Source organism: Astyanax mexicanus, chromosome 13, assembly GCF_023375975.1.
Source record: "Astyanax mexicanus isolate ESR-SI-001 chromosome 13, AstMex3_surface, whole genome shotgun sequence".
Taxonomy (NCBI): domain Eukaryota; kingdom Metazoa; phylum Chordata; class Actinopteri; order Characiformes; family Acestrorhamphidae; genus Astyanax; species Astyanax mexicanus.
In genome coordinates, this window is record NC_064420.1 from 45986642 (window position 1) to 46010090 (window position 23449).

General features: G+C 38.5%; 1 protein-coding gene across 2 annotated transcripts; it reads right to left on the reverse strand.

The window, feature by feature from the left end:
• Nucleotides 1-233: 233 nt before the first annotated feature.
• hm13 (histocompatibility (minor) 13) lies at nt 234-22983 on the reverse strand. 2 transcript variants are annotated; one of them, XM_022676812.2, is made up of 13 exons: nt 22507-22983; nt 17945-18043; nt 16237-16319; nt 16035-16123; nt 15198-15283; nt 11504-11629; nt 8758-8815; nt 8529-8612; nt 7284-7320; nt 7066-7168; nt 5708-5793; nt 2620-2817; nt 646-734 (listed from the first exon to the last, which is right to left on the reverse strand). In XM_022676812.2, the coding sequence occupies exons 1-12, from the start codon at nt 22966-22968 to the stop codon at nt 2667-2669; spliced, it is 1464 nt and encodes a 487-aa protein (XP_022532533.2). In that variant the 5' UTR covers nt 22969-22983; the 3' UTR covers nt 646-734; nt 2620-2666. The 2 variants fall into 2 exon arrangements, with proteins under 2 accessions (XP_022532532.2, XP_022532533.2); XM_022676811.2 differs by lacking the exon at nt 2620-2817 and having other exon boundaries at nt 234-734.
• Nucleotides 22984-23449: the final 466 nt, after the last annotated feature.

Sequence of the window (23449 nt, forward strand, 5' to 3'; positions counted from 1 at the left end):
CTATTACAGTATCACAATGAGCTCTTTAGCTCCACCCATTCTTTGGTGATCAATTCAATACACTTGTGGCAATGAAACTAAATGGAAAACCCGTAAGTCTATGATTAAGAGGTGTGTTCCAATACGTTTGTTCATATATTGTATCCATACTGGCTTAGATAAACAGTAAAGCCTTACAAACAAATGTATAAAATATAATAAGAAATAAAATAAAACAATATTCTACCCCAACATTCTTGCTTCAAATGTGTTTTTTATATTCTGGCCATAATGAAACAATATGCAGTTAAAATAAAAAAAATAATAATAATCCTACAAGATTGCAGAAGGCGAACCGGATGACGCACGCAAACACATGAGACAAAACTGGTAATGAAAGAGTTAACGAATACAGAGGCACCGAGTAAGCTGTCGTACGTCTCGCTTTACAAACCACTTAGAAACTACCAACAAAAAAATAAGCACCCCATCATCATTAAACCAGTTAAATTATACATCAGCCTGCTCCATGCACAGCACGACACGTCGGGCAAGATGACGAGCGCCCCCTCCTGGCGGGACCAGAGAGGTGCGAGGCTCTGGGAAGGTGGTGTTGGTGAAAAATACATGAGATGGGAGGAGAGGAGGAGCCGGAGACTGATGGGTCGCTTTCATTCAGAGTTCATTTGTCTTTTTCAGATTCTGTCTTTTCTTCTGTCTGTGACGCCTCTGCCTCGGGGGAAACTTCCTCATACCTGAGAGAGAAAGAAAGAAAGAGAGAGAGAAAGAGAGAGAAAGACAGAAAGAAAGACAGAAAGAAAGACAGAAAGAAAGACAGAAAGAAAGACAGAAAGAAAGAAAGCGGGAGAGTGAAAGAGACAAAGAAAGAGAGGTTGAAAGAGGGAGGAAAGGAGAGGGGGAAGAAAGAGAGAAAGGAAGGGAGAGAGTGAAGAAAGAGAGGAAGAGAGAGATGGAGAGAGATGGAGCGAAAGAAAGAAAGAAAGAAGGAGAGTGAAAGAGAGAAAAAGAAAGAGAAAGGAAGGGAGAGAGTGGAGAAAAGAAAGAGGAAGAGAAATAAAAAAAGAAAGAAAGAAAGGGGGAGAGTGAAAGAGACAGAGAAAGAAAGAGGTTGAAAGAGGGACAAAGAGGGGGAAAGAAAGAGAGAAAGGAATGGAGATAGTGGAGAAAAGAAAAAGGAAGAGAAACAGAGAGAGAGAGGGAAAGAAAGAAAGCAAGAAGGAAAGAAAGAAAGGGGGAGAGTGAAAAAGACATAGAGAGAGACGGAGAGAGGTTGAAAGAGGGAGGGAGGAGGGAAAGAAAGCGAGAGAACGGAGGGGTGAGAGTGGAGAAAAGAAAGAGAGGGAGGGAGAGAGGGAGAGAGATGGAAAGAAAGAAAGAAAAACAGAAAGAAAGAAACAAAGAAAGAGAGAGAGAGAGAGAGAGAGAGAGAGAGAGAGAGAGAGAGAGAGAGAGAGAGAGAGAGAGAGAGAGAAAGAGGGAGAGAGAGATTGGCATTAGGGTCACCCAAACAATAACCAATAACTTAGTCTAAAATAAATACAGCAAGTTAAACAGCAGTGGTCAGACTTAAGAAAACTTAAGAAAAGCTGAGTTCAGTTCATCCCAAACTCCTGTTTCATCTAAATATGGTCTTTCCAAATATTTGGCAACCAAAATTATTTCTATGGAAAGACCAAATAGCATTTATACTAAACAACAACAAATTTATTTTAAGTTACATTTCAGTGTTTTTTTAGGATTTACATCAGAAGTGGTGGAAATGTACCAGTCAAATTCTGTGTGTGTAACTATAGGTTTAAATAGGATCTCCTGTGGATTTTGCGTTTTACAAAGACTCTAATACTAGGTCAGTAGCTGAACTGCACTTAGTAAAGTAACATATGACATTGCAAAGACTGTTATTAGTGTTAAAATGTCTTTATTTTAAAACTATCTTTTGTGCAGGAGTAAACACGAGGTAACCGCATGGGCTCCATCCACATGGTTGGGCACGTGCTTGTAAACGTGAGCACGTGTGTAAAGCTGTGCACCTCAGTCCAGCACAGTTTTGCAGCGCAGATATTTCCAGATACAGCTGAATTCACGCTTTTAATCCCAGAAAAACAAACAAACACTCTTATTTACCTTTTAAAAGGCCATTTAAATGCCTGATTAAAGGACCGATTACTGTTGTTTTGCTGTTTTTCTCAGGTTTTTTTTTTTTTCTCAGCTCTTGATTGGTCCGGACATGAGACAGCATGTGGGTGGGGGCGGGGCTGGTGACGTTATGGGCTTTGCATTGATTAATATTGCGATATATATATGGTCGAAAAAAGAACATTTGCAATGTCAATTTTTTCCAATATCGTGCAGCTCTACTAGAGATCACAGACATTTTAAAACGAATAAAAAAACATTTAATCATTTTCCCTTTAGTGTAATCTGCAGTATCTTTAGCTGAGGCTGGGGGTGTTTAGGCAGAGCAGGAGCACTTCAGAAGCAGAAGCAGGAGCATGGATTTATGGGTAAAGGATGGCAGGATGAAGGTGGAGGGGTAGATGTGAAAGGATGGAGTATAAAGCGTATTGGGAGGAGGTGGCGGGGGAAGGATGGAGGGCAGCGGGAGGGAGGGGGGCGTACCTGCCCAGGTGACGAGAGTCAGGGGCGGTAAGGAGAAGGCGTGGCCGTTACATGTTGGAGGGGGTGTGGCGGCGGCGGCGGGGGGAGGAGCCGACTGAGCTCTGCATGGAGTTGGCCAGGCTGGCCGGGGAGCCGGAGACAGTGGGGAAGTGTGTGAGGCGTGGCGTGTGAGGCAACACTTCCTCAGACGACTCATAGCTGAGCACCACAGCACCGAGAGGGAAGGAGAAAAGGAGGAGGACAAGGAGGAAATAAAAAAAGAGAAAGAGGGAAAGAGTGAGAGGGGAGAGAAGATGAGAAACACAGAAAAGGAAAATAGAAAAGCAGTTTTTTAGAGCAGCTTTGAGCAAATTAGTTTTGGTTGACCTTAGTTTTGGTGCGTGTGAAGCCAGTAAAGCTATAAAAGTACATTTCGGAGGTCAGGATGTTGGTACATCACCACTTCACCTCATCCCCAACTCATCCCATCCACGGACGAAGTATCGGATGAAACTCCATCATTACAGAGTTCCACTGCATCACTGAAAGAACCCCCTGTAGCACATTTATTTTAAAAAGCGTGTATTTAAAGAATCGTAATAAGGGAAGTGCCTCAGTTCTTGTTTTACTTAAAAAAAAAAAAAAGAAAAAAAAAAAGAAAATTGAAGACAAAAAAAAAAGAAGAAATTAATCTTTTTGGCAGAAACTAAAACCATACAAAATTAAACACCCTGCTTATTTCTCTGAGCTGGATCACTCACTAATAGTTGATGATAGACTGTAGTTGCTGTATGAGCATAGCCTTCACACTGCCCTGTAGGGAGCCTGCTGTCTGGTGATAACTAACTAAGCTAACTCCTAACAACGTTTTTTAGCTCTGGTTGCATTTTGGAATTCAGTAATATAGTAAAATAATAATATGGTATGCAATAATAGAATTTAATTTTCATTTTGCTGCAAAAAAATAAATAAAAAAATCTCTAATACGTCCCGAGTCTCTGTCAAATTGATAACTTAATTAATTTGCTTAATTAAGTTTTTTAGATTAATTGAATGTGTTTACATGTTAAATGACCATCAATGATTATATTTTCTGATAGAACTCATGACATGATTAGGGTTGATCATCAGATATTAAGGAAGCATGCTGAGTTTAAGCATTGGCAGCTCTTGTAAGCAGAGCTTTTATCCTTCAAATCTGCTCACCACCATTCCCGCAGCCCCATTTCCACACTCAGAGTTGCCAGGTATAGAACACAACAGCCATAGAAACAGACAAGATGGCTATTTTTCTGCTAAACAGGTAATCACTGAGCTTCAGTAAGGTTGCTAAACACACCACAAGTGTAGTAGAGACGGGCATTTTTGACGTTAAAATGTAGCGATTTGGCAACCCGCATGAGCTTAGCGTCTAGGGAAGAGCAGGTGGGGCAGGAAACTATCAGGTTTTTGAAAATGTGAACCCTGTCGCTATTTTACACATTTGGTTGCCAAATAGTTGGTGCATCTCTAGTGTAAACTAAGGACACCTGAGGTCTAAAGAGATTTAATGCCAATTTAAAGCTCAGAAAAGGAAATATAAAGGCACAGAAACACAGAAAAGGCCATAAAAACTAAACTAAGCACTCAACTCGTCTGATGTCCATTCTGAAGGTCACCACCTTCATTTTGTCATGGCAGCTCTTAGCTGGGATTCCTGGCAGTGAAAGCTGGTTTGGAAAGGCAGGAGCGTTCCAGCGCCCAAATACTGTGCCAACCTCACTCAATATCACCTTCAGTGCTCTAACTAACACACACTGCTTCCTCCTCAAAGGGGCTGATCCGCAGCCGGATACAGGATTAGAGGGTGTGTGTGTGTGTGTGTGTGTGTCTGTTAGAGCTGCACGGTATGGATAAAAATTTACATTGCAAATGTTCTTTTTTTGACACATATATATATATAGCAATATTAAACAATGCAGGGCCCATGACATCACCAGCCCCGCCCCCACCCGTGTGCTGTCTCGCGTCCGGACCAATCAAGAGCTGAGTCAGCGCCAAGCTCAACTCAAAACCCGAGGAAAACAGAAAAACAACAGTAATCGATCCTTTAATGAGGCATTTAAATGGCTTTTTAAAAGGTAAATAAGAGCACTTGTTTTTCTGGGATTAAAAGCATGAATTCAACTGTAACTGGAAATATCTGCGCTGCAAAACTGTGCTGGACTGAGGTGCACAGCTTTCCACACGTGCTCACGTTTACAAGCACGTGCCCAACCATGTGAATGGAGGCCATGCAGTTACCTCCTGTTTAATCCTATCAACCCCCCTCCCACTCGTGCTTCTCAGGCAGCAGCAGCCTGTCACTCACACAGACACAGAGACAGCACTGTGTATCTACTTCTTGTGTCAAGAATGAAAACATTGCAGCATGACGTGTTTAATTTAATTGCCTTACGTGACATCACACGTCCTGCGATGTGAATATGGAATATTGTGAAGCGAATAGAACTGGATTAAACTGAAATTTGAGAATATTAAAGGGCCTGTCTCCTACATAGTGTATATTTTAACTGCCCGCCCCATTTAGTTCTTATATAAAGAAAATAAAAAAATAAAAATAAAAAGTCGATATTGCATTATATCGTATTGATTTAGTTTGTGATGCATCATCATATCGTAGCATCAACTATGTATTTTTTATTAAAATGTAGGCGCTCTAAACTCCTTAAGAGTCATTCCACCAAATCGGACTTACTAAAAGTCCTAAAAGTGTATTACTCCACGTGACGGCACTACAATCAAATGAATAAGATAAATAAACATGTGGTGAAGAATAATGGTTGTTAAATTCTGTAAAATTGACATTAATAAATCCATAATTCCTGGTATTTTCTTATTTAGGAGTATTTTATCCTCCTCAGTTCATGACTGTGACACCACAACCAAGAAGAACCCTTTTCAAAGCGTGGGCCCTTTAAAAGCCTCAGAAAGTGGGTGAAAGTTCTGAAAGTTCTGTTTGTTTTGAGGAGAGATGATAGAAACTCTGCTGCAGACCAAACAGAGCAGAGCACAGGTCAGATCATGTGTTTATCTGCAGTGTTTAGAGAAGATAGTGGAGGCTTGTTACCTAAACATCTCCGTCAGCTCTCCCTTCAGCAGGGCCACCACCACTGGGAAACCCACACAGGCTGGAACCAGGTACAGCAAAGCAGGCTGGGAAATAAAGAACACAGGCAACGTGTTTAATAACGGCTCAGAAAATTACTTTTTTAAAAGCTTTTTGATCTTTTAGCAGAGAGCACAGCAGGTGAAAGAGGTCTAATTTCTCTCTTTTTTACATTTTTTTTTCTTTTCCCTATAATCTACCCACCTAGATATATATATATATATATATATATATATATATATGGGTCATTTTACTAAAATAATATGGCCCTAAAATAATATCACAACAGGGTTCTTGCACTATTTTAAAAGTCAAATTTAACACTTTTTAAGACCTTTTTAAGACCTCAATAAATATAATTTTAGGCCTAAAAATGTAGTCATAATTTCTTAAGTTCTCTTTCAGATAACGTTAGTATGTTAGCTAACTCACCGTAATCGTTAGCTAGCTTTCCGCTAACCTTAGTTCTATCCCTGGTAACGTTAGCTAGCTTGTTTAAGCTAGCTAAAGTTAGTATGTTAGCTAGCTTGCTGCTAAAGTTATTAGCTTGCTGCTAACGTTAGTATGTTAGCTAACTTGCCTCTAATGTTAGCTAGCTTTCCGTTAGCAAGCTCGCCGGTAAATTTAGTATGTTAGCTAACTTGCTGCTAATGTTAGTTAGCTTTCCGCTAACCATGGTTCTATATGTATGGTTCTATAGTATGTTATCCCTGGTAACGTTACCTAGCTCGCTTTAGTTAGCAAAAGTTAGTATGTCATCTAGCTCGCCACTAAAGTTAGTATGTTATCTAGCTTGGCGCTAATGTTGGCTAGCTCTCTGCTAACCTTAGTTCTCCCCGTGTTTCCCACAGGCATTAAATGCACAATCTGAAAATGTAATACCTACAGCAAATTTACAGTAAATTTAAAGAAATAAAATGAGTAATTAGGGTCCTAAATTAAGACATTTTAAGACTTTTTAAGGCCCCCGAGGGAACCCTGTATGATATTTCATGTTTTTTTGCGACAATAATACTCTTGGAGATATGACAAAACACTGAATTAAAAATATTTATATTTCAAGAATGCGCTACTGCAGCAAAATGAAAATTAAATTTTGTTTCATACAATATGATATGGCACACCCCTAACTGAGATATTAAAACAAATACAAGACTGCTTTGTAACAGAAATCAATGATCCAGAATGTCATGATAATAATAATGCACTACAAATATCTCCATATATCCAGGATTAAAGTAAAATAAATTATACTGGACAGATATAATCTGTCTCTAGTAGATATATTAAGGGAAATGAGAACAGTGTGAATTTTTCACCTGGGCGTGTTTGAATGTGTGCATGACGAAGATGGTGAGGCCCAGGCCGAAGATGTAGGCGAGGAAGCTGGTGTAGAAGTACGTCCTCGAGTTATTCTTCAGACTGCAGAGAGAAGAGAGCGCCCAATCAGTCTACTGCATCTCCAGAGTGCAAAATGTCTGATATTTTAGTTTAGTTTATTACATATTTAATTGTGGAGAGTTCTGAGAAACTTTACCTGACATCAAAACGAAGCAGCAGAGCGATGAAAATTCCTGAGAACAAAAAAACACAACTCAGTAAAAAAAAAAACTAATTTTACAAATATTACATTTTTTTATTAAATATAACATATTAAACATATTATACCGCATAGCATGGGTCTATGAGCTATACAAAACATTGTGTTTATTACAGGGGCAGTTGAGACCCAAGAAGAAATACAAAGGTACGCAAAAAGTGAGTTTTGAATAATATGCTGTGTGTCGGGAAACATATTGGTTTATTTCTGTTTTTAAAGCACTTTATGTCCATATATGCCACCGTACTTCACACAAATGCTTATTAAAAAGAACACAACCTATCAGACTCGCTCCAGTGACCGGATCACTCTTCAGCTACCAAGAGTTTTTAACAAACTGAGAAAATCTGCTTTTAGCTACAGAGCAAAAGCGAGCTGGAATTTACTACAAGAAACTCAGCTCGCTGGTGTCACTAAATCATTTTAAACTATAGACAACCTGTACCTGTTTTATCTGCTTTCTGATCTTTGGTAGTTTTTTAATTTTGGTTTGTTTTAGCTGGTTTTTTTTCCACATTTCTTGTATCATTTCTTTTTTCTTTTATTGTTATGTGACTAGTTTTATTTATTCATCTGTAGTTGCACTTTATTAGTTTTATTACCTTTGATTGTTTTTTATATATGATTTTATGATTCCTACTTTTTTTTTTACCTTATATGTTTTATATATTTTTATAATATCTTTTATCTTATTAAAATGATGTTTTCTTTTATTATTATTTATTTATTTATTATTATTATTATTATTATTATTTTTTTTTTATCGTCAATCCCTTCTCCATGTAATTGCTCGGCTACATTGTAAATGAGGGCCACCCTCAATGTACTCAGAGTTAAAAAAAAAAAAAAAAAAAAAAAAAGGTTGATCTTTAAATAATCTCCATATCTCTCCTCATAGAGTCTAATATTATTTATAGTTATCATATCAGCAGTGGGTCTGTTTAATCAGAGATTAATGGTGGTAAATGAGGTAGAAGATCTCAGCTATTTTTACTGTACTTTCTTTTACTTTACTTTGATACTTTGTTTTTAAGTAGCACCTTAGACAGTTTTGCACATGCTTCAGAGTATTTTTGGTTTGTTTAACACTTTTAAGTTACTACATGATTGCTTGTGTTTTCCTTCACAGTCTGGATTACGTCAGTATTTATTTGTAGTGTAGGAAAAGCTGTGTAGCATTACCTGGAATGACGATGTCTCCCAGACCCAGCATGGCAAAGTTACTGGCATTCAGCCCCCTCTCCAGCAGATCCTGTGGGAAAACCACTGACAGAACAGAACAGACCAGTCAGACTGATGAGCTAAAGATGAGCTTCATATTGATGCATCATCCAGGCAAACATGCAGACAGGTCTAACAATATAATAGTATATTTCTTTTTAAAAAATGAATAAAAAGTAAATGTCCTCACGCTTAATTGGAGCTTCGAATGACTTGGCAACCGTCACCATAACATTAGTGCCAAAAACCTGCAGATAAAGAAGCAAAGAGTTTGACTGTGTTGAGCTGTGGTGGAGTGGAAACAGACAGAGCTAAAGACAGTCATCTATTCCAACAGCCAGGAAACACTTACGCAACTCTAACCAACTGCATGTGCTCAGAACACGCAGAGACAAACTCACAACTCACTACATATATTTTCAGTTATTTGTTATGTTTTTTTCCCTTTTCTGTATGTAGTAAATTAACAATTTCTCTGAAATGTCCTTTTTATATAGAATAATTCAGCATATTGTGCAGTGTGCACTGTATGATCACACTACAAGTGTACTGAAAATAAAATAGTGAAATAAATATATACAATACATCAGTTTTTAAATTTAATATTGTTTAGATACAGCAAAATGTCAAATAACAAAGTGTGCCTTATTGCAATATTTTAATAAAATCTTACAGCACTTCATGCTTTTCTCTGTTGACAACTTTTTTGCGGATTTCATTTTCCAGCAGGACTTAGCACACTGACATATATATATATATATATATATATATATATATATACACTGCTCAAAAAATAAAGGGAACACTCAAATAACACATCCTAGATCTGAATGAATGAAATATTCTCATTGAATACTTCAACCCTTCAACTTCAGCCTTCAACTTGCAGGAACTGCTGACACACTCCAGCCACATGAGGTCTAGCATTGTCCTGCATTAGGAGGAACCCAGGGCCAACCGCACCAGCATATGGTCTCACAAGGGGTCTGAGGATCTCTTCTCGGTACCTAATGGCAGTCAGGCTACCTCTGGTGAGCACATGGAGGACTGTGCGGCCCTCCAAAGAAATGCCACCCCACACCATTACTGACCCACTGCCAAACCGGTCATGCTGAAGGATGTTGCAGGCAGCAGACCGCTCTCCACGGCGTCTCCAGACTCTGTCACGTCTGTCATGTGCTCAGTGTGAACCTGCTTTCATCTGTGAGGAGCACAAGGCGCCAGTGGCGAATTTGCCAATCCTGGTGTTCTCTGACAAATGCCAAGCGTCCTGCACGGTGTTGGGCTGTGAGCACAACCCCCATCTGTGGACGTCGGGCCCTCATACCATCCTCATGGAGTCGGTTTCTAACCGGCCTGCTGGAGGTCATTTTGCAGGGCTCTGGCAGTGCTCCTCCTGTTCCTTCTTGCACAAAGGCGGAGGTAGCGGTCCTGCTGCTGGGTTGATGCCCTCCTACGGCCTCCTCCATGTCTCCTGGTGTACTGGCCTGTCCCCTGGTAGCGCCTCCAGCCTCTGGACACTACGCTGACAGACACAGCAAACCTTCTTGCCACAGCTTGCATTGATGTGCCATCCTGGATGAGCTGCACTACCTGAGCCACTTGTGTGGGTTGTAGAGTCCGTCTCATGCTACCACGAGTGTGAAAGCACCACCAACAGTCAAAACTGACCAAAACATCAGCCAGACAGCATAGGTTCTGAGAAGTGGTCTGTGGTCCCCACCTGCAGAACCACTCCTTTATTAAGTGTGTCTTGCTAATTGCCAATAATTTCCACCTGTTGTCTATTCCATTTGCACAACAGCAGGTGAAATTGATTGTCAATCAGTGTTGCTTCCTAAGTGGACAATTTAATTTCACGGAAGTTTGATTTACTTGGAGTTTTATTGTGTTATTTGAGTGTTCCCTTTATTTTTTTGAGCAGTGTATATATATATATATATATATATATATATATATATATATATATATATATATATATATATATATATATATATATAATATTCTAATTTTCTGAGACTGATTTTGGGGTTTTTATTGGCTGTAAGCAATAATCATCTAGAATAAAAGAAATAAACGCTTAAAATAGAACACTCTGTGTGTAATACAGCTAAATAATATGAGTTTTAAACAATTATCGTCGATCCTCCCTCTAAGCTACGCAAGCAGGCTATAAAGCTAATAATATATATCTTTAAAAAAAAAATATATATATATATATATATATATATATATATATATATTGTCATTCTTAGGGACTGAAAAAGACTTAGTCTTATTTTTCATGTTTAACTGTTATAGTAGGATAGAGTTCAGTTTGTTAAGGCTCTAATTGTTCTATTATTTGGTACATGATTGTTCCTGTATTTTTTTTATTATTTAGTTTGTTATGTTGCACATTGCTGTTTTAATAGTGCACACTGCTGCTACCAAAAAAAGCCACTAGATGGCATTACATATATATCTTAATTAAATTATTTAAATTTGACCATTAGTGCCTAATGTGGTGTATTACAGATCACATGTATCACTTTGCATCACTTATATAAAGCCCACCTTTTGAAATAAGATATTGTAAATTTGATGAATCAAACCAATGACTCACCATAGACTAATCTAAAACTGGCATAGGCCTCTCTGCTGTAAAAAAAAAAAGAAAAAAGAAAATCGAGAATCGAATCGAATCGAATCGTGACCCTAAAATCAGAAATAAAATCGAATCAAGGATTTAGAGAACCGTGACACCCCTAAAAACAATGTGCAGTTAAAATCGGGCTTGGACAAGGAATACATCATAGAAGGCATTCTACACCATCTACAGTAGACAGTGCAGTGCAGTGGGTGGTAATGATTGTAACCGGCCACATCTGGCTAAAAGTGTCCATGTGAAGAGACAAAAGAAATCATCACATCCATCAATAGAGGAAAACACTCACCCAGAACACATCGTACACAAACAGCCCCCCCAGCAGGATGCAGCCAGTGCTGACGTTATTCAGATGCAGGAGCTCCACTCCATTCAGAGCAAACGCCAGACCAAAGAGATTATTGGCAACCCAGTGCTGTCAATCAAAAACACATTACATCATAAAGTTTATTTACTATCACCTAAACAGTTATATACAACGGATGGACAATGAAACTGAAACACCTGGTTTTAGAGCACAATAATTTATTGTGGTGACGGACAGTTCTGGTGGAAACAGGAGAGTTGAGGTGCACATTGAATTCTGCCGTGATTTGATCAGCCGTGGTTTTATATTCTTTGGCTACAATCTGGGTTAGCACCCGAACATCCCTTTCAGACAGCTTCCTCTTACAGTGTCCACAGTTAATCCTGTTGGATGTGGGTGGTCCTTCTTGGTGGTATGCTGACATTACCCTGGATACAGTGGCTCTTGATACATCACAAAGACTTGCTGTCTTGGTCACAGATGCTCCAGCAAGACGTGCACCAACAATTTGTCCTCTTTTGAACTCTGGTATGTCTCCCATAATTTTGTGTGCATTGCAATATTTTGAGCAGAACTGTGCTCTTACCCTGCTAACTGAACCTTCACACTCTTACAGCTTTTACTGGTGCCATAATGTGCAATTAATGAAGATAGAACTAGAGTTGCACGGTGTACCGAAGGTTCGATTCTTTTTCGATACTACGTCATCACAAACGATTCGGTTCTTTAGCGTTCGATGCTTTCGATACTGTATATAGCCCAGTCACTAGCTTCAAATGAGTCAAATTAGTAGCCGCGATTTGATTCAGTTCATAAGAAAACTGATTCACACCGCAGCAGTCGGTGTGGCAGGATTCAGATAAACTTAGTGTTCTGAACAAATGAATCGATTCACGCGCAAGCCAGCAGAGCAGCAGCGAGTGTAGAATGGCGACGGCTAAAATAACAGATGTCTCTCGTCCGCGACTTGTGGACAAAACGGGCGCGAGGAGTGAAGTGTGGGAAAATAGTCTGAGATGTAGGCATCTGTTTTTTATTTATATTTTTATTTTTAAATAAAATAACGAAAATAACGAAAACTGAAAGTGAAACTAAACTACTTTATTTATTAGCGCTGTTTTCACTCCCGCAGTTGTACAGCGGGGGGTGTTGTGCCGATTCTGTCCGCAAAGCGGGAGTCGGATTCAGTAGCGGATTCGGCACAAGCGCGGCGGCACCCCGCGGTCCGCGGTGTTAGTTGTAAGCGCTCGCGCTAGCCTCAAAATACGACAGAAAACACTGAGGGAGCTACAGACTTGTGTGGGACTAGAATATGAGCACGAGGAGATAAAAGAGAACCTTTACCTGTGAGTAGCTCACATCAGAACACGCAAATCTCTCTCTCTCTCACTCTCGCTGTGTCTCTTTCTCTGTGTCTCTCTCTCTCTCTGTCTCTCTCTTTGTCTCTCTCTCTCTGTCTCTCTCGCACGTGAACGCCTCCGCGTTTGACCTGCAGCACTGTGTGTAGCTGTTCTTAAAAATCATTTTAATTAAATAATAGTTCTATGCTTCTATGTCACAGTGTTATTTACCGTATTTTTCGGACTATAAGGCGCACCGTATTATAAGACGCACTATCAAACAATGCCTATTTTCTGCTATTTTTCCATACATTGGGCGCATCGCATTATAAGGCGCGTTAAGTGACACTAGAAAGGGTGCCTATATCAAAGTGAACAGGGGTGGCGCCATGTTTCCCTTCCCCCACCGGGGGTGGTCGCTTGCCGGTGGAGCGTCTCAGTATACAAATCTAGCTATTTCAAAGTCAAACGAGTGCTGGATATTAATCTACACAGATTCCTCTCCTGAAAACTGTTTATTTGGGTGAGTAACGTGCTTCAGTTTATTTACAGTAAGCTTAGATTTCCAGATGTCCACTAAGGCTTGCTGCACCAGCGTTAGCATAGCTATCCGCTAGCACGCTAGCTAGTCACCTAAACTAGTAAAGTTAACCCAAACTTAAACGACAGCGTTACACTGAGTAATCCTGCGTGTTCTGGTAAGACAGTGAGATATTAGCTAGCGATTCGTCCCCCGTAGCTTGTTTTAACACGGTAAACAAGCAGATTACAGGCTGATAAAACTCACCTCTGAGAGAGTTAGCGCTTAGCATCTAGCTAATGCTAGCCAGGCAAAGCAGCACAGACTTACAGGCCGATAACTCACCTCTGAACGGTGAACGCTTAGCGATTAGCATCTAACTCTAATAATACTGCTCCAGCAGTATTAAAAGTGCTAAATTTAGAAAATACTGATCTCTGAACAGTGAAAAAGCTAGCTAGCTAAGCGGTTAGCATCTAGCTAATGCTATTGCTGCTCCAGCCTCGGAGCGGCACGGCTCTGCACGGAGTGTGTGTTTACTGCTCCTTACACCTGACGGGTAAAATTTAGATAATACTGATCTCTGAACAGTGAATAAGCTAGCTAATGCTATTTGCTGCTCCAGCCTCGGAGCTGCACGGCTCTGGACTCTGTATAGCACTGAAACTCTCTATAACGCTGCACGGAGTGTGTGTTTACTGCTCCTTACAACCTGACGAGTAAAATCCATACAAAAGGCGCACCGTATTATAAGACGCACTGTCAATTTTTGTGAAAATTAAAAGTTTTTAAGTGTGCCTTATAGTCCGAAAAATACGGTAACATAATTCTGATCATATTTCGCTCATTCATTTAGCAGACAAGCACCCTGATCTCTACAAAGAGCTGAGAAGTCGACAGGTTAGTGGAGTTAGTCAAGATACACTCTGTCTGTAGCTTTACTAAGATTTACTAGCGACTGCTAGGAAATCACATTAACACGGAGAGGAGTGTGCAGGAGTTTTGTTTTGGACCCGTGGTTTTCTCTATTTCTCCATTATCCCATTGGCTGTGAAACATGAACTCGAGATGTTTACGTTTTCGCGTTTCCATTGCAAATCTGTGGTTAGGCACGTAGCCTGCTTGATCGTTACACTGAACATGGGCTTATTAAAAACGGTAAACGGTTGATTAATAAAACGGAGCAGTGAGTGTTAAAATGAACATAACATTGTAATGTTCTTCTGTCTCTTTATTTTCCTTATTCAGAACTTAACTTCTGCCCGCCCGTCAGGTTCACACAGTCAGGCTACCATTACCTCTGGTTTTAGTTTTAGTTTTTAGGAAGTGTTTAGATAATTATGTTACAGTTAAGGTTATAATAACGAAACTTGTTTTTTGTTCAAATGTTTCATTTTAGAATAAAAACGTTTGCACCGATTGTTCAGTGTTCAATCCAGTTCAGTCAAAAATAAACATTTTATGTTCAGATATTTTTATTGTTTTTTTTTTTTCTTCCAAGTATCGTTTTGGTATCGAGAATCGTGATACTACAGTTGGTATCGGTATCGAAGTCAAAATTTTGGTATTGTGACAACCCTAGATAGAACACCAGTCTGCTTCAATTTAGACATGAAACCTCCCACACTAAAATGACAGGTGTTTCAGTTTCATTGTCCAACCCCTGTACATTACTTATTTAATGTAGCAACTTTGAAAAATCAATAGTATTCCCTTTTAATCTACTGTTTTAATCAAAACACTGTTATACAAATCAGGCCATAATGTGAACAGGCATGACTTTATTCTGAACAGCAGAACTGGAGTTTAACTGTACCTTTTTAAGGACGTACCAGACGCCCACCACGCTGCTGATCACCAGGCAGATCAGGTCCTTGGTGTCGAACTCATAATTTACGATTTCTGTGGGGAGAGATTCAGTTTCAGTCCTGTTTCAGAGCTTTAAAAAAACATTTTACGTTTTCCCTTTAAAAATAGATTAGAAAAAACATCAGTTCAGACAGCACAGACAGCGTTCTCAGTTTCTCTCACTCTGCTGATCCTGGATCAGCTTCTAACCACAATACACTGCCTGAGCTTTACCAGATTCTATCTCTCACTTCCTGCTTATAACCGTCACCATCCTTCCCTTCCTCAATCTCACCAGCTCACTTCATGCCTCCCTCTGCTGACAACTTTTATGAAGATGTGGATTTCATTTTCCAGCAGGACTTGGCACACTGCCCAGCCCACACTGCCAAAAGTACAAATTGGTCTTAGTTATATAATACTATAATTTTCTGAGACACTGATTTTTGGATTCTCATTGGCTGTAAACCATAATCATCAACAATAAAAAATAATAAAATAAACACTTAAAATACATCACTCTGTGTTTAATACATCTATATAATGTATTATGTAGTGTTTTACATTTTGAACTGAATTACTGACATAAAGTTACTTTTCAATGATATTCATTTTTTTTTAAGATTCGCTATTATTTCATATCATCATCTTTTCCAATGCATTATAGATATGTGGTGTCAAATATGGATATTTCTATTCCGACATTACAGTTAAGCACAATATAGTAAATACTCAGAATAAACTGAGTATAAATTCCTGTTCAGGCTTTTCATTTTCTTCACAGTTTCAATCCATCATTCCTCACCTTCTTTGTTCTCTCCTGATCCCTGAGTGAAGAGGAGCTGGTACTGCTTGTTTGGCAGATTGGCAGGGAAGACTCTGTTCATGAAGGGACTGAGATAAAACAGACACTACTGATTACATCACACTGATATCACAGCTGGAACTCTGGAAATGCTTCAATTTATGAGAAAGTTAAATTAAGTTAAGTTAAGAGTGGCTCTTACCTCATGGTGTGAGACAGAGCTAAAATCCCCAGCACGAAGAAGTACATGGATAACAGCATGTTAATGTACTCCTGAGAGAAAATCTACACAAACACAGAGAGGAGAACTTCAGATTAACTGTTCCACATTATTACTAACAACACTAGAACACTAGTGCTGGGAGATTATGGCCTATTATTTTTTCACAACAAAAAAAAAAATAAGATTTTTTATTTTAATCGAGTTTTCAGAAGATTATATTAAAATTTAAATTATAATTAATCACATAGTTTGTCTGATTTTGCTATTTATAGGTATATGTTTGAGTAAAATGAACATTAATTATTTATTCTATAAACTACGGACAACATTTTTTCCAAATTCCAAATAAAAATGTTGTCATTTAGAGCATTTATATGCAGGCAATGAGAAATGTCTGAAATAACAAAAAAACATAATGCACAGAAAACAAGAACAAGTAAATATTCATAAACTTTTAAGAGTTCAGAAATCAATATTTGTTTTTCATGCATTTTGGCATGTTCTCCTTCACCAGTCTTACACACTGCTTTTGGATAACTTTGCCACTCCTGGTGCAAAAAATGTTCTTCTGAAATCAAACATATTTAAAAGATAAGGGGGTTGTCTTGCTGTAGTTAGAGTAACTGTCTTTTGAAACGTTGGTCCATCATTCCAGAGAACACAGTTCCAGTGCTCCAGAGAGTCTTATTCTATTGGTAGAACTTTTACTCTATTGAGAGGAACTAGGCAACCTGTTTGTGCATTTACACATCTGTCTCAACAATGGGATGCAACATAAAATAGCTTTTTTTTAATATTACATCCACTCTTTTTTTAACACCCTTGGCTAAAGAAAAAACAATAATAGGCAGGTGCACAGGGGTGTAAGAATATATTGATATTATACAGCAAAATTACTATTAGAAGATGGGAAAACAGACAGTAGCAGTGAGTTTCGGACTTTAACGATGGAAAAAACAAGGTAACAGATCATAAATATTTGGACTGTATCTGTGGTGCAACTGTGAGGTGTTTCTAATAAAATGGCCAATGGCGACTACAGATAATGGCGGCAGCCAAATATATTACGGTTGTGAGCTGGAGTGAATTCTCAGTCATAATGTGAAATTTATAATTTAGACATGATTAGTTTTATTCATATTCCTCTATATTGGTTACCTTATATTTAGCATTAAAAGAAACTCCATGCCCTGTGGCTCCAGAGGGAGACTTTTATCGTGAAGTAACCAGGCAAAGGCCAATGCGCGGGAGTTGCTGTGCAGTTGACTGTTGGCGAAGGACAATAAAAGACCAGTTTTTAAATTGTAAAGTTCATCTTTTTGAGTAACAATAAGCTCAGCAGCTACCTGAACTCATTCATAGCTCTTCAAATCCATAGCTTATTCAAATAAGCACGAAACCGAAACTTCACGTGAAGCGATACCGATTCACGCACTGTTTTACACACTGTTTTATCACACACAGTGTAAACTGTTCAGACAGATGTCAGATTTGGGTCACATTTAAACAGATTGCATAAAAAGCCCAAAAAAAACATCAGACTTTGTTAGAAAATTGGATTTGGGCTTTTTTTAAGTGCTGTGTGAACATATGCATTGTAAAGAGTTTGTAAGGACAAAACATCTAAACCCTGGTTATGAAAGATAGTGATGAGGACAAGGAGGAAGAGAAGAATGCTGCTGCTCACCTTGAAGAAGAGATAGAGGCCGAAGAGAGTGCAGCTGGCGATGATGGGGAAACGAGCTGCATCTCTGCTGGTGATGGTTTCTGGCATGTCTGAGGCATTCTGGGACAGAAAAAAAAATAACAGAGATAAAAAGAAGATAGTTAGACTTTATCAAAAAAATATATAATAAATCAATGTACCTCACATTACAGCTCTTGAAAAAAATAAGAGAGACAGTTTATCTGATTTTGCTATTTATAGGTTTATGTTTGAGTAAAATGAACATTGTAAATATTGCCATTTAGAGCATTTAATTGCAGAAAATGAGAAGTGGCTGAAATAACAAAAACAAAGACGCAGAGCTTTAAGACCTCAAAAAATGCAAAGAAAAGTTCAAATTCATACAGGTCAGAAATCAATATTTGGTGGAATAGCCCTGGTTTTTAATCACAGTTTTCGTTTTCATGCGTCTTGGCATCATGTTCTCCTCCACCAGTCTTACACACTGCTTTTGGAAAACTTCATGCCTTTACTCCTGGTGCAACAGTTCAAGCAGTTCAGTTTGGTTTGATTTGATGGCTTGTGATCATCCATCTTCCTCTTGATTATATTCCAGAGGTTTTCAATTTGGTAAAACCAAAGAATCTCATCATTTTTAAGTGGTCTCATTTTTTTCCAGAGCTGTAAACCATTATTATACCACACACACACACACACACACATTAACACACTTAGCAAAAACAACCAGCCTCACTCTTTAGCTCCAAACCTCACACCACAGCAGCTTGAGGGTCGCGATCTGGTTACTTTAGAAGGATTAATAGGTGGTAGCTGTGACACCAGTGTAAAACCCAAACCAGTAAGAGTGAAAATTGAGAAATGAGAAAATGATTTCCAGTATCACATGCTGGAAAAAGTCATTCCCACACTAAAACTAAACCCACTTAGGTGAGCTTCAATGTCACATGCCAAACACTGCCACAGAGGATTTATACCACAAATTAAACTGCAGCCACAGTGGAATAATGCTGCTATAAAGTGGGTCAGGCTGCTGGATAGTGTGTCAGTGACTCAACAGGCTTCAATTTAATAAATGAGGTGCTTTCCTGCTTTTAAGGCACACTGGATTATAAGGCACATTAAGCAACACTAGTGAGGACGCCTACATCGAAGTGAGCAAGGTGTCTCTTCTAATGGTGAAGCTGGAGGAAGTGCCTTAATAAACACAACTGTAATTCTAACAAAAATAAAACATTTTCTTTTAAAGTCAAACGAGTGCTGGATGTTAATCTACACAGATTTCTCTCCTTAAAAACTGTTTATTTGGGTGAGTAAAATGCTTCTGTTTATTTACAGTACGCTTAGACTCCCAATATTTTGTCTAAGGATGAGTTTTCAGTGAAGTTTCTCCAGCACTAAGGCTAGGTGCTGCAGCATTAGCATTAGCCGCTAACCGCAGCGCTAGTGGAACGTAAACACTGCCCTTTAGCACTAAACAAAGGAACCCAGGGCGGTATCAGCTAGCAGGTCTTCCCATGAAGCTTATTTTAACATGGTAAACCCGCTACAGATTACAGTTCAATATCTTCAACCTCTAAACAGCGAAAGAGCTAGCACTGTGGTTAGCGACTAATGCTAAGGCTGCTGATGCTGATGCACCCAGTCTTAGTGCTGGAGAAACTGCACTGAAAACTCACCCTTGGCCTAAATACAGGAAATCTAAGCTTACTGTAAATGTTATACTGTAGCTGTACACTGACTATTTTACAGTGTATCAAAGTGTCATATCTTCAGTGTTGTCCCATTAAAAGATATAATAATATATACTCACTAGAGGTGAGCGATATGGCCCTAAAATAATATCACAATATTTCATGGTATTTTTGTGACAATGATACTCTTGGCAACATGACAAAACACTGAATAATTATTATTATTATTATTATTTTTCAAAATAAACTACTGCAACAAAATGAAAATTAATTTTTATTATTGCATACAATATAATATGTCATAACCCTGAGATATTAAAAAACTAAAAAAAAATGTTATCATATTTGTAACAGATGTCAATGTTCCAGAATGTCATGATACTAATAATGCACTCCAAATATAATAATATCTCCATATTTCCAGGATTAATGTAAAATAAATTATGCTGGAAAGATATAATATGTCACTAGTATTAGTATACATTATATATATATATATATAAAACATATAACTAAAATGCTCCACCTAAATGTCATCCACAGGAACAAATGCCAGACAACTATGAATAAACAATATGGACAAATAATGCTATTGAAATGTATATTCAATTTCAATATAAATGCTCATGACATTAGAAGAAAATTATGTTTTGTGTCTGACAGCTACAATATGTCATTGTCTCCAACAAAACCAGGTATGGCATTTGACAATTCACTGGTGCTTATATTAATTCTTGTATAATATTTGTTTTTTAATAAGTTAAAAACATGTATTTGGTGGTATACTACCTTGGCATTCTTTATATACCAAAGTTTGAAAACCACTGACCTAAATGATCTCAATGAGATCCAGTACTGTCCGAATGAAGATCAAAAGTTCATGTTTTAATACAAGTACCCTAAAGCCAAAGATCTTCATTGGGTGTCCTAAAATATTACAAGACTGTATACAGTGAAACACAGCAGCTGAAATGGGGAAAAGCCAATCAAAGCTTCCTCGTTTTGCTTTCGCAGCCATCAGAAGCAGCATCAGCCAGCAGCTCAGAACACGACTCCACACAACATTTACAAAGCTGATCACACCACCAGCCGGCCGCGAGAGCGCCACTGCAGTCCACCATGAGACCATGAGACAGGAATGAGACAGACGGTCAGTAAGCAGAGACTGGCTGTGCTATCAGTGCTAATACTCACTTCATAACCATTCTCAGCACCGACCTACGGACAAAATAAGAAGCGTAAGGCCAGGAGGAAACACTACAGGCTGCAGACTGATTTCCCACACTGAGCTAAAGCCTACAGTGAGTCACCAGTGATCATGCTTTTCAGTCTAGACTTTGGCTTTATCTTGGTCTGGGAAATTAGCAACAGTACGTATAAAGCTTAGAACTGCTACAGTAGCATTTAGCAGAGTAGTGCAATATTTAATAAAGCATTATTATTATTTCAAGGTTAGAAGACAACAGCCACAACAGCCATGAACAAAAAGCCAACTTGAGCAACTTAGTTCCCTGTAAAACATCGGGATCTTTTTGGTGTTAGTTAATAAACAAAAGCTACAGTTCAGTGGTCTAAATAGCTGCCACTGGTTCGAATCCCGATCATGCAGCTTGCCATCAGCTGCCAGAGCCCCTGAGAGAGCACAATTGGTCTTGCTCTATCTGGGTGGGTACAGTAGATGGTGCTCTTTCCCCTCATCACTTCTAGGGTGATGTGGATCAGCACAAGGCTGCATCTGTGAGCTGATGCATCAGAACCGAGCCGCTGCACTTTCCTCTGAGTGCACTGTGATGCTACCTTCTTCTGGTGTTGAGTGTGATTCTAGTGATGGGGGATATAGAGCTGAGTTTCATCTAAACAGGTTGGACTATTTGCTACAGTTTTATGATAAGAGGTGTAAAGCAGAGCCCCTAATATAACATCACATAAAAAAATGAATGGTGACAACTTTTTATTTTGAGTCCGGCAAGAGCTCCAAATGCATGGCTGTGACTTATTAAAGCGTGCGATCAAAATAATTTAGTTGTGGGGATAACATATAGAGCCAGGACTTCATTATTTCATTCCTACACTTTTATACGTGGTGGACACAAATTGATATCGTATTCCCACAATTTAATAAGTGGCTGCCACGGAGCAGTTTTTTTTTCTAAAACTAATAATTTTAATTAATAATTGTAATTATAAGCTACAATAAAAATAATTGTAATTTATTATTATTATTATTATTATTATTATTATTATTTTTTTTTTACAAAAGAAAGCATTGGAATATTAATGTATTCTATTTTGCATTATTTTATAAGCTACAAAATTAATAATATTTTTACAGGAAAAAGCAGTACAATACTATGTTGGTCTGCTTTACATTATCTTATAAGCTACAAGTTATAATAATAATAATAATAATAATATTTTTTACAGGAGAAACCATTAGAATATTAATTTAGTCGATTATAATTTTACAATAGAAAGCTTTGTAATATTACTTTAGTTTACTGTATATCTGCTATAAAAAAGACTGATATTATTAGTATTGAATATTCTTTTTTTATCCTTTCTATTTCTTTCATAACTACGGAGAGCAACAGCTGTTGAGTAGGCAAACATCTGGCATATGGTGATGATCAGAGCAGCCTGTGAGGAGTCAGCTGTGCAGCTAGGTTAGTAATAAAAGGAAAATGTATAAAGGATTAATATAAAGTAATAACAGCCCAGGATTAGATTAAATAGCACAGTCTATTGTGCATTATAACGCTGTTAGTTAGGTTATAATACCGTTATGCAGCAGGATAAAGGGGTATCAGATCCAGGCCGGTATGATCCAGAGCTCTGTGGCCTAGATCTCTCAGTTTATTCATCAGGACCCACCTTGCTTTTGGAGCTGCTGACGGAGCGCAGCGCCCCGAAGAAGATGGGCAGCAGGGCCATCAGCACCAGGCTGCCGTACGCCAGCGCCGTGCCCTCCGCCGTGGCCACGAACTTGGCGGCGGTGGCGTTCAGCGCGTCCGTGCCGTTCGCCTCCTGCAGCGGGGCGCCGTCAGCGGGCAGCGGCGCCGCGGAGCCCTGCTCTATATCAGCCATGGGTGGAGAGTGTGTGTGGAAGGGTGAGAGATGTGTAGAAGTGTGTGTGTGAGTGTGTGTATCAGAAGCAGGAACTGCACGGTTCTCCCGGAGCGCCTGGTCACAACAACCGCGGCGATCTGCTCTCCGGTAAGGCCACGTTTCCCTAAAGCTCTCCGGGAAACTGAAGCTTTCTCCGGCTTTGCTCTCAGAAACAGCCGCGATACTGCCACCTACAGCCGTGGCATGTTCAACTAACTGTACGTCCATACTGAAGCCTTTCGTCCATCCTTTCTAGGAGGAAAAACACACTGGAGGAATGAATTAAAATCGTATGCAAAATCTTTAAAGATGGTACAAAAATGCAGGTAAATTTATTTACTTTTTGGAAAGTTTTCATTTCCTCGTATAAACTCTTTATTTATATATACTTTAATGATAACACTACTTACTACTGGCCCTTGTTAATTTATGTTTTATTATTATTATTATTATTATTATTATTATTATTATTATATCATTGTTTTATTATTATTGATAATACATGTCAAAGCGCCTTTTTTAAATATAACTGTTCAATGTAAAGAATGGGTACCTGTTTTTGTTGTGTAGTGAAAACTTGTAAATAAAGCTTTTTGGGGAAAAAAAACTAGGAGGAAAAACACACCGTACAATTTACTATAATAATAATAATAATAATAATAACAATAATAATAATAATAATAATAATAATAATAATAATAATAATAAT

What these genes read in the sequence shown, in the direction of transcription:
- hm13 (XM_022676812.2), bottom strand. Translation starts at nt 22,968, where the DNA reads ATGGACGTACAGTTAGTTGAACATGCCACGGCTGTAGGTGGCAGTATC. An exon ending in TCAGCAGCTCCAAAAGCAAG is followed by an intron (nt 18,044 to 22,506) that starts GTGGGTCCTGAT and finishes TTTCTGTCCCAG; the next exon opens with AATGCCTCAGACATGCCAGA. An exon ending in GCTCTGTCTCACACCATGAG is followed by an intron (nt 16,124 to 16,236) that starts GTAAGAGCCACT and finishes GTTTTATCTCAG; the next exon opens with TCCCTTCATGAACAGAGTCT.